Source organism: Mus musculus, chromosome 13 (assembly GCF_000001635.26).
Source record: "Mus musculus strain C57BL/6J chromosome 13, GRCm38.p6 C57BL/6J".
Lineage (NCBI taxonomy): Eukaryota > Metazoa > Chordata > Mammalia > Rodentia > Muridae > Mus > Mus musculus.
Genome location: NC_000079.6, coordinates 111,744,089 through 111,759,516, shown reverse-complemented (window position 1 = coordinate 111,759,516; position 15,428 = coordinate 111,744,089). Strand labels below are relative to the sequence as shown.

General features: G+C 45.0%; 1 protein-coding gene across 3 annotated transcripts in view; it reads left to right on the top strand.

Moving 5' to 3' along the window:
* Map3k1 (mitogen-activated protein kinase kinase kinase 1) overlaps window positions 1-13,089 on the top strand; it is a 71,842-nt gene extending 58,753 nt beyond the window's left edge. For 2 of the 3 annotated variants that reach the window (XM_017315516.2, XM_017315517.2), the window contains exons 11-20: window positions 1,330-1,451; window positions 2,332-2,423; window positions 2,715-2,904; window positions 3,155-4,406; window positions 4,722-4,874; window positions 5,616-5,778; window positions 7,021-7,152; window positions 8,156-8,298; window positions 8,943-9,074; window positions 10,468-12,927. In XM_017315516.2, the coding sequence (XP_017171005.1) occupies window positions 1,330-1,451; window positions 2,332-2,423; window positions 2,715-2,904; window positions 3,155-4,406; window positions 4,722-4,874; window positions 5,616-5,778; window positions 7,021-7,152; window positions 8,156-8,298; window positions 8,943-9,074; window positions 10,468-10,617 (2,529 nt within the window). In that variant the 3' untranslated portion in view covers window positions 10,618-12,927. Of the gene's footprint in view, window positions 1-1,329; window positions 1,452-2,331; window positions 2,424-2,714; window positions 2,905-3,154; window positions 4,407-4,721; window positions 4,875-5,615; window positions 5,779-7,020; window positions 7,153-8,155; window positions 8,299-8,942; window positions 9,075-10,467 lie in introns of all 3 variants that reach the window. The other variant, NM_011945.3, reaches the window with a different exon arrangement.
* Window positions 13,090-15,428: the final 2,339 nt, after the last annotated feature.

Sequence of the window (15,428 nt, the reverse complement as noted above, 5' to 3'; positions counted from 1 at the left end):
TGCCTCAGTTCCTCCCTGTCACTGATAAAACACCCCAGCAGAAGAAACTTACAGAGAAAAGAGAGGTTTGTTCTGGGTCACAATTCCAAAATATAGTCCGCTGTCTCAGAAATTTCTGGAAGCTGGCCACATTGCATCCTGTCAAGAAGCAGGGAAAGACAAGTGTGTCCACACTAATACATAGCTCTGCGTCTTCTACTTACATGACCAAATCCTGGCCACAGTTCAGATGCTCACCACATAAGTTAGGAAAATCAGGACAGTCCCCAACATGGGTGCAGAGGCCCAGGCCATGTGTAATCCCAGAGTCTGTCAAATTGACAGTTGGCGCTATCTGTGGCACATGCAGGAGATGTAGACTTTCTCAGTTGACCGCAACGACTTGTCTTCCAGGAGCAGGGTAGCATGATAGAAAGGTGATTCGCAGGCTAGTTTGACCTTTGCCATTTGGAGACCCCCATCTTGGAGCCTTGTTTCTCCATCTCAGCAGTGTTGTGGTTGGGCAGACCTGGGGCTGGGACACCAGAGCTGCTGTCGCTGTACGATGTTGAGCACGTGCTCAGCTTCTAAGCACTAGACGGCTAGCAGCGTTAAACCCTCATTGCTGCCCGTCCGTCATGAGACGGGAAACACGAAGCATGTCTTCAGGCACTGCCAGTGACCCCCGGAGCTCAAAGCCATCCTCACTTAGAATCCTTGCCTTAGGAGTAATTCCTATAAATTAGACAGACAGACAATGATAGATGGATAGATAGATATACAGACAGACAGATAGATGGGGAGGAAGAAAGAAAAAGAGGAAGAGGGATGGGGTGCCCATGTGAAAATCAGAGGACCACTTGCAGAAGCCATGTAGTTCCGTCTGTGTGTGTTCTGGAGGTCAAACCCAAGTCTGTCACGTTTAGTGACAAGTGCCAATGGTCGCTGCACCGTCTCACTGGCATGATTTCTCACCTAATCTGTTTAAGCTACCTCTTGCAATCTTTTTTTCTAACTCACAATTTAACAGTCAGATCTAGTGACTCTCCCTTTTAAGACGCATGAATGGCCACGAGTATAAGTTTAGGTCAGAATTCAGTGACTTCAAAAGCCCTCACATCTAGAACACTCACTGTGCCGGTTGAACTGGGAGGAGCCAAGGAAGTCTGGCCGCGGAGATGTCAGAGATTCCAACTCTGGTTTAAGTCACTCGCTGCTGCTTTGGTTTGAACAGCCCCAGTTATCCATTCCTGTTATTACTTGTTTTCCCAGCTTGGCTCAGCTTAGGCCATTTTCTTTGATGCATTTCGAATGTGGTTAAACTGACCTTCGGGGTTTTTTTCTCCCCAGAAAACATTGAGAGCCATGCTGGTATACACTCCTTGCCACAGTCTGGCAGAAAGAATCAAACTTCAGAGACTCCTCCGGCCAGTTGTAGACACTATCCTTGTCAAGTGTGCAGATGCCAACAGGTATGGCCCCACTTCAAAATACCTCACACTCAGTCCTTGGTACATCCGCGTTAGCAAGTCTTTGAACACCGCTTTGTAATACGAACTCTGAAATGACAACATAGGACCTCAAGCTTCTAAGGGCTAAGGAAAGAAACCCCAATGGCAAGTAACAGCCAGGCTAGCAAACTGCGTGGACCTGTTCATCAGAAGTACTGTGACTAAAGCATTCTTAACGCAAAGGCCCAGTGACAAGAACACTAGCTGGCATAGAACCACCAGGAGTACACTCATGCCATCATACCTGCCTCCGCCTCATAGGGACCGCCAGAAGAGGATCCTCTTCCAGTACTTTTAATTTAATGGAAGTTTATTGTAATGAGAGGTTTTAACTGGTTTTCAAGTTTCGCATCTTCACATAGTAGTCTTCGAAGCTGAGAGAAACGCAGAGCAGTAGCAGTGAGCGTGAGCGATGGCCATGACGCTTACATCCATGGGCAGCAAAGCTCCCTTTCATTTAATAAGCCCTGGGAGCTAGGGTCGAGCCATTGCTTCTCTCCATCAGCGCGGTTCGAGCGGCAGAGCGGCTCAGTCTCCCTTGCTTGCTTCTGCGGCCGCCCCGTTCACCTTCTCGTGCCTATTCTGCCTTTCTGAGTTATAAGTTAATCTTGTAGAGAGTTTGTAAATGCGCAGGGGAAATCGTGGTTTTCAATCTGAGGATGGTTTAGATGGCGTGTCTTACATAGCCCATTTTCTGGAACTCTGGGTTGCTTACCCTAGGTAGTTGCTTGAACAATTGAGAACATAAGAAACACTGTAGAGAGATTCCATGACGTTTGCAGCTCACCAGGGAGTTGTTGACCCAGGATCTGAGACTAAGGTTGCTTTCGTTGCTTTGTAGCCGCACGAGTCAGCTGTCCATATCTACAGTGCTGGAACTCTGCAAGGGCCAAGCAGGAGAGCTGGCGGTTGGGAGAGAAATACTTAAAGCTGGTAATAACTTCCACTTTAAAATAAAGAGCACAATTTATTGTTTTCTTGACCTAATGTGTCTCATAAGACTGTTGTTGAAGTAATTTAGTAAATTGATTCAATCAGCTGTGTTAAAAGTAGGAATGAATCTAAGAGAAGTCCTTGAGATTAATATAATCCGGAATGAATCTAAGAGAAGTCCTGAGACTAATATAATCCGCAAGGTTTACATGAGCCTTCCCGTTACATGCTCGTGTTTCGTCTTAGAGTTTTACAGTACTATTGTTCCACCATTTATTTCTCCTTCTGTAGGGTCCATCGGGGTTGGTGGTGTCGATTACGTCTTAAGTTGTATCCTTGGAAACCAAGCTGAATCAAACAACTGGCAAGAACTGCTGGGTCGCCTCTGTCTTATAGACAGGTTGCTGTTGGAATTTCCTGCTGAATTCTATCCTCATATTGTCAGTACTGATGTCTCACAAGCTGAGCCTGTTGAAATCAGGTAATTCTTGTAGAAATCAGAACCTGTCTCTTCCTTCTTGCTCACATATCCCGCAGTGGTAGACTAATACCTTCATATTTGAGTAGCATAGAAGCCTGAAGACTGGGCTAAACATTTACAAATCCTTCATACCAAAGTGGTTTTTGTGTACGAGGGCAGGCTATACATTGCCTTTTTAAAACTGCGTTATTTTTCTGTTCATTTGAGCTTTTCCAGTCGTTGAAGGTGTCCTGCCTCGTTTTTCCTTCAGGTACAAGAAGCTGCTCTCCCTCTTAACCTTTGCCTTGCAATCCATTGACAATTCCCACTCGATGGTTGGCAAGCTCTCTCGGAGGATATATCTGAGCTCTGCCAGGATGGTGACCGCAGTGCCCGCTGTGTTTTCCAAGCTGGTAACCATGCTTAATGCTTCTGGCTCCACCCACTTCACCAGGATGCGCCGGCGTCTGATGGCTATCGCGGATGAGGTAGAAATTGCCGAGGTCATCCAGCTGGGTGTGGAGGACACTGTGGATGGGCATCAGGACAGCTTACAGGTGCTGGCCCCCGCCAGCTGTCTAGAAAACAGCTCCCTTGAGCACACAGTCCATAGAGAGAAAACTGGAAAAGGACTAAGTGCTACGAGACTGAGTGCCAGCTCGGAGGACATTTCTGACAGACTGGCCGGCGTCTCTGTAGGACTTCCCAGCTCAACAACAACAGAACAACCAAAGCCAGCGGTTCAAACAAAAGGCAGACCCCACAGTCAGTGTTTGAACTCCTCCCCTTTGTCTCATGCTCAATTAATGTTCCCAGCACCATCAGCCCCTTGTTCCTCTGCCCCGTCTGTCCCAGATATTTCTAAGCACAGACCCCAGGCATTTGTTCCCTGCAAAATACCTTCCGCATCTCCTCAGACACAGCGCAAGTTCTCTCTACAATTCCAGAGGAACTGCTCTGAACACCGAGACTCAGACCAGCTCTCCCCAGTCTTCACTCAGTCAAGGCCCCCACCCTCCAGTAACATACACAGGCCAAAGCCATCCCGACCCGTTCCGGGCAGTACAAGCAAACTAGGGGACGCCACAAAAAGTAGCATGACACTTGATCTGGGCAGTGCTTCCAGGTGTGACGACAGCTTTGGCGGCGGCGGCAACAGTGGCAACGCCGTCATACCCAGCGAAGAGACAGTGTTCACGCCGGTGGAGGACAAGTGCAGGTTAGATGTGAACACCGAGCTCAACTCCAGCATCGAGGACCTTCTTGAAGCATCCATGCCTTCAAGTGACACGACAGTCACTTTCAAGTCCGAAGTCGCCGTCCTCTCTCCGGAAAAGGCCGAAAATGACGACACCTACAAAGACGACGTCAATCATAATCAAAAGTGCAAAGAAAAGATGGAAGCTGAAGAGGAGGAGGCTTTAGCGATCGCCATGGCGATGTCAGCGTCTCAGGATGCCCTCCCCATCGTCCCTCAGCTGCAGGTGGAAAATGGAGAAGATATTATCATCATTCAGCAGGACGTGAGTATAAAACCTTCACGGCCCTGGGAAAGCTCACGTTAACGTCTACTGGGAAGACGGACGTGAGCGGGTTTTCTGCATAAGTATGTGGCAATGATTTTGAGTCTCTGCAGTAGCAGCACTCAGCCTAACTGAGATACTTCTGGCCGGTTCTGAAATGATTGTCACTTACGCACTGGATAACTGGTTGTTAACAATGTCCGTTCAGAGGTCAAATTCATGCATGGCGTGGGAATTACAACAGTATTTTCTCAGTCTTCTCGCATACAGTCTCGTTCTTTTTAACAGTGAAATGATTCTTTGTTTACTGTTCAGACACCAGAAACTCTTCCAGGACATACCAAAGCGAAACAGCCTTACAGAGAAGACGCTGAGTGGCTGAAAGGCCAGCAGATAGGCCTCGGAGCATTTTCTTCCTGTTACCAAGCACAGGATGTGGGGACTGGGACTTTAATGGCTGTGAAACAGGTTGGTATTGGGAGCACAGGGTGACATTGTTCAAATTATGAAATGATGCGTGTACAACTGTGAACTCAAAGGGTGAAATGCCGGTATCCTAGGGCTTCGGTGTTAGAGGTGTGGGTTTGGTTTGGTTTGGTTTGGTTTGGTTTGGTTTTGGAAGCATCATGTAGCCCAGGCTGGCCTGGAGCTTGGGACCCTCTTGCCTCTGCTTTCCTAGTGGTAGAATTACAGGGTTTTGCCACCACACTTGACAGTTTGGAAAAGCTTCAGACTCAAGGTAGATGTTGCCAGAAGTGGCACAAACATGAACTCTTTTTAAAAGTTGAAGCTGGTCACTGTAAGATCCTGTGTGACAATGTCTGTGCTTTCCCCTCTCTAAGGATCTCGCATACTCACCAGGGTGCAGAAATGACGACTTCCCAGTTTAAAGTCATGCTGCTTGTCCCTCTGTCGTTGGCTTTTCTCGTTCTTTGCTGTTCTGTACAGTCAGAGTCTTGGCTACAGCACACTCCCCTTACGTCATTTTTCTGATCTACGGCTCACTAAGCTATATTCTTCTTGTGTAGCGTTATCTGACTCGTCTTCCATGTTGAGTTGCTGTTTTTATAAAGCACACGGCATCCGGGAGGGTAAATGCCATTTGCTGCCCACGTGGGAGATGGTTTGGATTTGTTCATTTTACATCAGATCGGTTTGAAAACTTAGAGCGGTAAAACTCAAACCCCGTTAATGTGTCTGTGGAAACAGGTGACGTACGTCAGAAACACATCCTCCGAGCAGGAGGAGGTGGTGGAAGCGTTGAGGGAAGAGATCCGGATGATGGGTCACCTCAACCATCCAAACATCATCCGGATGCTGGGGGCCACGTGCGAGAAGAGCAACTACAACCTCTTCATTGAGTGGATGGCGGGTATGTGCACTCTCTGAAGAGGGCTGCGTGCCCACTTTCTCCTGCTTACACACAAGTGACTAGATGCTTCACTTATGAATACTTTAGGTCTCTAAAAACAAACCACTCCTAATATAAAGCTACCCACGAAAAATACTGTATTTTAAATCTAGTAAATATTAAAATTTTTTCATCTTGCTGTTTTGTTTTGTTGTACTTGGAATCGAGCCCAGACCTTGTCCATGCTAGGCAAGTACTCTGGCACCGAGCTGTGGTCCCCAGCTCAGCAACCCTTCTTAAGACTGATTTTAGAGGCTGGTGAGATGGCTCAGTGGATAGGAGCACTTGACCGCTCTTCCGAAAGTCCTGAGTTCAAATCCCAGCAACCACATGGTGGCTCACAACCACCCATAATGAGATCTGATGCCCTCTTCTGGCACATCTGAAGACAGCTGCGGTGTACTTATGTATAATAATAAATAAGTCTTTAAAAAAAAAAAAAAAAGAGTGATTTTAGGGCTTCGTGTAGAATTTTTTTTCCCCAAAAAATCTGGCTTGTTTAAGTTCCATATTTCTCTTTAATAGTCATCACTAATTGTCTAGATTATGTTTCTGTAAGAAATGTTCCTAACAATATAAAATAAAGTTACTAAGCAGGACCTGGGCCTGCAGGCAGTGTACTCGAGAGGCCGAGGCAGAAGGGTGGTTGGTCCAAGCCCAGCCTGAGCCATAGTAGGTGAGAATCTGTCTCAAATAAATAAGCAAACCTAAATACATTCATGTTTAATTTGAAAACGTAACTAAAGATAAAACAGCACTGGGACACAAAGTTAAACCTCATTTTCTTGAACATAGATGGAATTCACTTCACTAATATATGTAACAGTGACTCCAGCTATGACACCTAGGTTATCCAGCCAGTTGTTAAGTGCTTGTATGATTTGAGAGTGCATCTCTAGTTCATGTTTGCATCATGTTTGTGCTTACTAGTATGAATGTGTGCCCGTGTGCGTGCAGATGTCAGAGGTCTGAGACAGTGTGTACCTCGGTCACTCTCCACCTTTGTTGGGATACGGTCTCTCTCTGACCCCGAAGCTCATCAGTTGGGCTAAGATAGCGGTCCCATGCTGAGGCCACAGTGTACAGTTTTGATAGAGGAAATCAGTTGGACTTCGGACGTGGGCTATGAGCGTACCATTTGATACGAGGCCTGAGGAGTTAGAGCGTTAAGAAGCCGGGCTCACGGTTCTGCCTGTCTTCCAGGAGGATCTGTGGCTCACCTCTTGAGTAAATACGGAGCTTTCAAGGAGTCAGTCGTCATTAACTACACTGAGCAGTTACTCCGTGGCCTTTCCTATCTCCACGAGAACCAGATCATTCACAGAGACGTCAAAGGTACGGATCCTAACCGTCTTCTAGTGATGGCAAGAAAACGAGTGTCATTTTAAAACTTGACCCTTGGTGGTTTCTAACACAGGTTTCTAAGTCTAGGACTAAATAACCCTATGATTATTAGAGCCAAAAGGACCCTTACGAGTCGCTCTACTGTCCTCATTAGCACAGCGTGTTCCGTACCACAAGGCTGTGACTTGGCAGGACGTGTAAGACTGAGGCCTCCTCGTCCCCCATCTTGGCTTACAGTGTATCCACAGAAGACCCCTGTTTTTGGTTTTTTCTTAGATAATTTGTGTATCATAAACTTACGAAAATCCTGCCAGATCTTGCAGCTTTGATTTTTATTTATTAAAGGCAACCTGGATTTTTGGGAGGGGGGGTTGGAGACAGGGTCTCTCTGAGTAGCCCTGACTGTCCTGGAACTCACTCTGTAGACCAGGCTAGCCTCGAACTCAGAAATCCGCCTGTCTCTGCCTCCTAAGTGCTGGGACTAAAGGTGTGCGCCACCACTGCCCGGCTGGATTTTCTTTTGTGGATATCTTGAGTATTTAACAATGTTTTTGAAGTGCTGTTGTGATACAAACTTTAATTAAACTGTGATTATAAAATAAGCATATATTTTTGAATTGGCCTATGTTAGTATCAGTCAACAAGCCTTTGCCTTAAAATGTAAACTGAGCCAAAATTTGAAGTCTTAGATTTAGCTGAAATCATTGCTTAAAGGGTTTTGAATCCTGGCTTTCCGGGGTCTTTAAGCTTATTCCTCTATCTCCATGGCCTGATGATTTTGATCTCCAGACTTTCCTTCTGAGGCTTTAGGTTAGACCCACACTAGAGAGACTAGTGTGCCCTTGCATAGATGGAGCAGAGGAAGGCGGGGGCAGCTTTCTGGGAGGCAATGGCTGTACCTACTTTGTCTTAGTTCATTAGCAGCACTTCACTGGGACTCTCGCATGTCCTCATTGATCTAACACGCAGGGTCATTTGCTGTCTCTGTTGACAGGTGCCAACCTGCTCATTGACAGCACCGGTCAGAGGCTGAGAATTGCAGACTTTGGAGCTGCTGCCAGGTTGGCATCAAAAGGAACCGGTGCAGGAGAGTTCCAGGGACAGTTACTGGGGACAATTGCATTCATGGCGCCTGAGGTGAGGAGTGGCTTTGAGTGTAAAGAAGGACAGTGTCGTGGAGTCCGTATGGCAGCATTGTGCCAGGCTATTTCACAGTAGGATCCAGTGTGCACTTAGTAATTGGAAGCTCATGACCTTATAGACTAGTTTTTAACAGTACCTCCCCCCACCCCACCCCCATTTCAGACCCTTATTCCCAACCCTCCCATTTCTGTCTTTTAACAAAATTATAAAAGACAGGTTTTTATAGATTGCTTAAAGGCTACTTGAACACAGAATTGTGGGGTTAGCTTGTTAGTGCCTGTGGTAGAAATATACAGAAGTTACCTCTTGCTTCCCAAGGGAGGTAAGCCACAGAGATGGCCCTGTCTGTCAACATCTTAGCACAGGATGCGCTTCTGAATAGGGCCCGGCCTGAGCTCGTGGCTCTTCGTGTTCAGTGTAGTGGGGATTTGCTCTCGCGCCCCATTGTTTAAGAAGAGGGTTTGCTTTTGAATCCTGGGATGTTTATCTTAGTGCCACATGGACATTAAGCTGGTTAATGAGATGCCAAGCCATCCATGTAATTGTTGTTTGTACCACTGTTTGCCCTGAACTTACACATCAAAAATGGACCTCTTTTCAGTAAGTCACATTTCCAAATTAACTCTGCTTTCTTTTAGGTCCTAAGAGGTCAGCAGTATGGTAGGAGCTGTGATGTATGGAGTGTTGGCTGCGCCATTATAGAAATGGCTTGTGCAAAACCACCTTGGAATGCAGAAAAACACTCCAATCATCTCGCCTTGATATTTAAGGTGATTATGATATGACAACTACTGTTTAGTAGTAAAATTGGCAGAAGTTGGATTCTCAGGCGTTGTCCCTACCAGTCTTTGTCTGTTTTTATGTCATGTTACGTGCATGGATGTTTAGCCTGCATGTTTGTCTCTGCACCACATGCATGTCTGGTGCCTGCAGAAGCCAGAAGAGGGGGTCAGATTCCCTGGAACCAAGTAAGTGTGTGTGTGTGTGTGTGTGTGTGTGTGTGTGTGTGTGTGTGTGTGTGTGTGCATGTGAGGGTATGTGCATGCCATGACACATGGAGATAAGAGGACAGCCTGAGGTGCCAGTCCTCACTCTTCATCTTGTGGAACTGCACCACACTGCTCCAGGACTTCTACTCCAGGGCATTCTCCTGCACCTGGTCCCTCTGTAGAACTACTGGCTTTCTACGTGGGGATCACGGGGTCTGGGACCCCAGCTCAGGCCCACCATCAGGCTTGCACAGCAAGCGGTCTCAGCCACTGAGCTGACTCCCTAATTTGTTTCGTTTGGGAGAGAGGGGTGACTGGGTCTCTATATCGTCCTGGCTGGCCTTAAACACAGAGATCTGCCTATGTCTGCCTCCTGAGTGCTGGAATCACAGGCGTGCCCCACCAAGCCCTGCTCCACTCCCCACATTTTTAAGTGCACTCCTTTTGACTTCTCTGTGCTCCTTATAAGGAATTTATTCTGTGTGGTCAAACTCAGGACCAGGCATTGCACCGTGGGTAAAATACTTAAAGCCTGAACTAACTGTATTTAACAGAAATGTTTGGCTTTTTTTTTCCCCCTCTCCCTGTAAAGGAAAAACAAAAACAGTGAGTGATTACACTTGAGAAGGTGAAAAAGGGTGTCACTTTTGTAAGATGTGAGTGCGTCCACTCATTGTCTCTAGACAGAAAGGGATCATGGGTGTGTGCATTCACTCAGTGTCAGAGATTTTTAGGATTTCTTTTTTTTTCTATCAATTTGCATTTTTTTAATAATCATTCATGAATTTGCTAAGGTGAGGGAAAGGGAGACTTTTACTATGATGAGAAAGTAGGTAGATTTAAATGATTTAGATTCATCCTTTACCTGTTTATGGGATAATAGCTCTTATCTGGCTTGGTGGCACACAACTGTAATTGAAGTACTCCCGAAGTGGAGGCAGAGAGATAGATCCAAGCCATCAGCCTGTCCTAAGTCTTTATCAAAAGAAAGGGGGGAAAAGGTAAAAATTAGCAGTTTATATTGTTTGCTGCTGAGAATTAAGATCTGTCCAACACTGGAGAAAAACTCACTGCACACCACACCATGTAGGTGACTGGGAGGCTATGAGGTTCACACCTGTGTCGCGTGGGAAGCCACTGTGGAAACTCAGGGCTCTGGTTTGCTCTCCTGCAGATTGCTAGCGCAACTACTGCACCGTCCATCCCGTCACACCTGTCCCCGGGTCTGCGCGACGTGGCGCTGCGCTGCTTAGAACTTCAGCCTCAGGACCGGCCTCCGTCCAGAGAGCTGCTGAAACATCCGGTCTTCCGTACCACGTGGTAGTTAATTGTTCAGATCAGCTCTAATGGAGACAGGATATGCAACGCGGAGAGAGAAAAGAGAACTTGTGGGCGACCATGCCGCTAACCCGCAGGCCCTCACGCCACTGAACAGCCAGAAACGGGGCCAGCGGGGAACCGTACCTAAGCATGTGATTGACAAATCATGACCTGTACCTAAGCTCGATATGCAGACATCTACAGCTCGTGCAGGAACTGCACACCGTGCCTTTCACAGGACTGGCTCTGGGGGACCAGGAAGGCGATGGAGTTTGCATGACTAAAGAACAGAAGCATAAATTTATTTTTGGAGCACTTTTTCAGCAATATTAGCAGCTGAGGGCTCAGGATCTATTTTGATGTGTCACTTCTTCCATTTCACCTAGTGGTCACAGCAGGGGCTCTGCAATTCCCTTTGGGTTAGGTTTTTGGGTTTTTTTTTTTTTTTTTTTTTTTTTTTTTTTGGTTTTTTTGGTTTTTTTGTCACTGGCTGTAAAAAAAAAAAATCATTGCCTGGTCAGAGTGTGTATGAGAAGCAGTAAATACATGCGTTTTTAAAGTTAATAACTTCTTTATAACCCACAGCTGACCCCCCCCCCCCTTTTTTTAGCTCCTGGTTTATTGTGGTTCACTGTGCATTTTACTGTCGGCCCGTTCATTTCGGTTTTTTTTTTTTTGGAAAATATGGTTCTGTATTTTCACTTCACCTTCATTCGTGTTGAATATTCAGGGAAAGGTGATCTCTTCAAACCAGAAAAAAAGAAATAGAAATAGGTGTGAAGTAGTTCATTAAGTCTGTGTCTATCGCAAGAGCTCTGCTTTCTTCTCTCGGCATGCTGTAAAGAACTCGCTACATCGACTCAGTCTCTGCCCTCACTGTGCGGGTTAAGCAGAAACTCACTTAGGAGTCTGCTGTTCTCGGATGCAGCTTACAAGGCAGGGCAAGATTGCCTGAAGGTTGGGTGAATTATTTCATATTATTTTGCTAGCCTATAGGCAGTTCACACCATTGAAATCTTTCTCTCTGTCACGACCCATCACTCACCCCGCTGATCATTACATAACTACTGTTTTCCTTCTGCCGTGCACGATATCTTTATACGAGACTGGGCTGATAAACTCACTCATCTACCGATCGATCAGTAGCGTTTTTAAACAAATACTAAATTTGCTCTGCATTTAGAAACTGCTCAGAAAGAAAAGTGAGGTTGAGTTTCATTTACACACGAATTCCTGGCATTTGCACAGCTATTTGTCCTGGCCTCAAGTTGAATTCAGATGCATGGAATCAGGAAGGAAAAAAACGGTAGCCCTTTGTATGTGTGTCTTCTAAATCAAGTACTGGTTAGCTATTAAATGTAACTTTGAGATGTTAAGTTTTAACTCTTCAGAAGCCAGTGTGAAATAGAATTGGTTATTCTCAAAGACTCAGGATAAACTAAATAAGCTATATATATATATATATATATATGAAGTACATTTGGAATGTACAACACAAATTGGAAGTAAAATAAGTTCCAAGATAAGTTTACAGGGATATATTGCAAATAATTTTCAAAGGCAGTTTTATGTGAATGTGCTTCTTAGTGAAATTTTACATTCCTTTGTTTTGAAAGATTGGCAATATTTGAAGAGTTAAAAATAATACAGAAATGTGAAGTTTGGTAATGCTAAATGTATTGTACTTGACTTTTTTCTTTTTACTTTTTACTTTTTGACTACTTAGAATTTTCACAATTCTAATAAGATTGTTTCCAAGTCTCTCATGTGCAAGCTTTAAAGGACGCACTCTTGCCATTTACCGTACTGGAAGATCATTCGGTCAGATTAGCACTGTGTCTGACAGAGATATAAACTGTAGAAACTGAGGGACCTCAGCTAATCAGTATTACCATGTAGATCAACATGCCCGCCACATTTCAAACTCAGACTGTCCCCAGATGTCAAGATCCACTGTGTTTGAGTTTGTTTGCAGTTCCCTCAGCTTGCTGGTAATTGTGGTGTTTTGTTTTCGATGCAAATGTGATGTAATATTCTTATTTTCTTTGGATCAAAGCTGGACTGAAAATTGTACTGTGTAATTATTTTTGTGTTTTTAATGTTATTTGGTACTCGAATTGTAAATAACGTCTACTGCTGTTTATTCCAGTTTCTACTACCTCAGGTGTCCTATAGATTTTTCTTCTACCAAAGTTCACTCTCAGAATGAAATTCTACGTGCTGTGTGACTATGACTCCTAAGACTTCCAGGGCTTAAGGGCTAACTCCTATTAGCACCTTACTATGTAAGCAAATGCTACAAAAAAAAAAAAAACTCTGGGTTAAAAAAATTTGGCTTAAATGTATCCTTTGTTATTTTAAATATATCAAGATATTTTAATTAAAATTTTTACCCCTTTGAACCAATTTTATAGTATTTGTACCTATTTTGGTGTTTTGTCTTTATAGTAAATAAAAGTTTTTGAACAAAAGTTAACTGGTATTTTGGCTTTTTTTTTTTTTTTAATGGAATCTCATACTAATAGAAAGGTTCCAATCACAAAAGAACTCACACAATATGTACTCACTGATAAGTGGATATTAGCCCAGAAACTTGGGATACCCAAGATATAAGATACAATTTGCTAACCGCAGGAAACTCAAGAAGAAGACCAAAGTGTGAACACTTTCCCTTCTTAGAATTGGGAATTGTTCCCTTCTTAGAATTGGGAACAAAACGCCCATGGAAGGAGTTACAGAGACAAAGTTTGGAGCTGAGACAAAAGGATGGACCATCTAGAGACTGCCATATCCGGGGATCCATCCCATAATCAGCTTCCAAACGCTGACACCATTGCATATACTAGCAAGATTTTGCTGAAAGGACCCAGATATAGCTGTCTCTTGTGAGACTATGCCGGGGCCTAGCAAACACAGAAGTATCCACTTTCACAGTCAGCTATTGGATGGATCACAGGGCCCCCAATGGAGGAGCTAGAGAAAGTACCCAAGGAGCTAAAGGGATCTGCAACCCTATAGGTGGAACAACATTATGAACTAACCAGTACCCCGGAGCTCTTGACTCTAGCTACATATGTATCAGAAGATGGCCTAGTCGGCCATCACTGGAAAGAGAAGCCCATTGGACTTGCAAACTTTATATGCCCCAGTACAGGGGAACGCCAGGGCCAAAAAGGGGGGGTGGGGGGGTAGGGGAATGGGGAGGAGGGTATGGGGGACTTTTGGGATAGCATTGGAAATGTAAATGAGGAAAATGCCTAATAAAAAAAATAAAATAAAATAAAATAAAGGTTCTGAAAGCACTGCCTTTCACCCTGGTGACTCCTCGGCTGCCTGCTCACACCCTTCATACCCACAGGTGGATTATGGGAGCCTCTCAGTCTGAGAGTGGTGCTTCCTCGGCAGGCTGGGAACATGCAGGTGGGCCAAATGCTCCAGGCAGTGCCCTGCTTTTGGCACATGATGGTAGAAGGGATGTGCACCACCCGTGTGTTCCTGTGCTGCCGAGACGAGGGGCCCCTGATAGGCAACAGACCACATAAATCCCATCTGTCATCCGGTTTAGCTGTGTGCTCTTAGCTCTGCGTTATCCTCATACTTACCAAATGATGATTTTTTTTTCCTTAGCATGTGTCAACTGGTACTTTGCTATTAGGGAGGTTAAATTAATGGGATACCATGTGACTTTTGATACATGCGTACACTTAACTTTAAATGCTACAGTCCATTAAAGGAATCCGTGCTCTTTGGGAAAAATGGCTGCTCCAAGGATCACGCAAGACAGATACACAAGATGGAGCTAAATGTATGACATATTCAAAGAATAACAGTGGCTTGCTGTGACAGGCAAGCCATTTATTTATCATATAATGTCCTTTATTTGCTGAAGATCCGTGATGGAAGGTCAGTTTCTGAGGCTTAGCATCTGTCCTGACTCTCATTCTAGCAAAGGTTCTGTATAACAGCCAATAGAGTGAATACGTATTACAAGGGTGTTTAGTAGATTGGCTTACCATTACAACACTAGGTGATCAACAAGAGCTGTCTGCATTCCAGACGCTGAGTCACTGGTAAACTGCTCAGCCCAGGAGCCTGGACACCTCAGCAGCACCGGCTGGCACTGAAGGGCTGGAAGATTTCTGGGAAGATGTGTATCTTTTAACTATGTAGGAAAGCTGAAGAGCCTGGGTTCTGATAGCACCATCTCAGGTCACCAGCAACAAGTGAAGGCAAGCAAGCAAACAACAGTTGTTCCTCTGGTCCTCCTTACATCTGGTTTGCCGCTCATGGAAGGGTGCTTCCCAGTGAGTGCATCCAGGCACTGCTGTTTGGCAGCATCAGAAAGATCTCTTGCCATCAGACACACGGACCAGGACATCCTGCCTCGCTCATACTCTGGACTCATCCTACTTACTGTTTAAAGCTGCTCACTTTCTATGTTATGATTGCTTTCCTATGTGTATGTGTGTGCCTGTGGAGGCCAGAAGAAGGCATATCTATAACTGCAGTTGTAGATAAGTTGTAAGCTTCCATGTGGGTACTAGGAACTGAACCCCAGTTTTCTGCAAGAACAACTAGTACTCTTAACTGCTGAGTCACCTCTTCAGCCCATAAACTACTTTTAAAAAAAAGATTTATTTATTTTATACATATGAGTATACTGTCACTGTCTTCAGACACACCAGAAGAAGGCATCAGATCCCATTACAGATGGTTGTGAGCCACCATGTGGTTGCTGGAAATTGAACTCGGGACCTCTGGAAGAGCAGTCAGTGCTCTTAACCACTCAGCCATCTCTCTAGCCCCCAACCCATA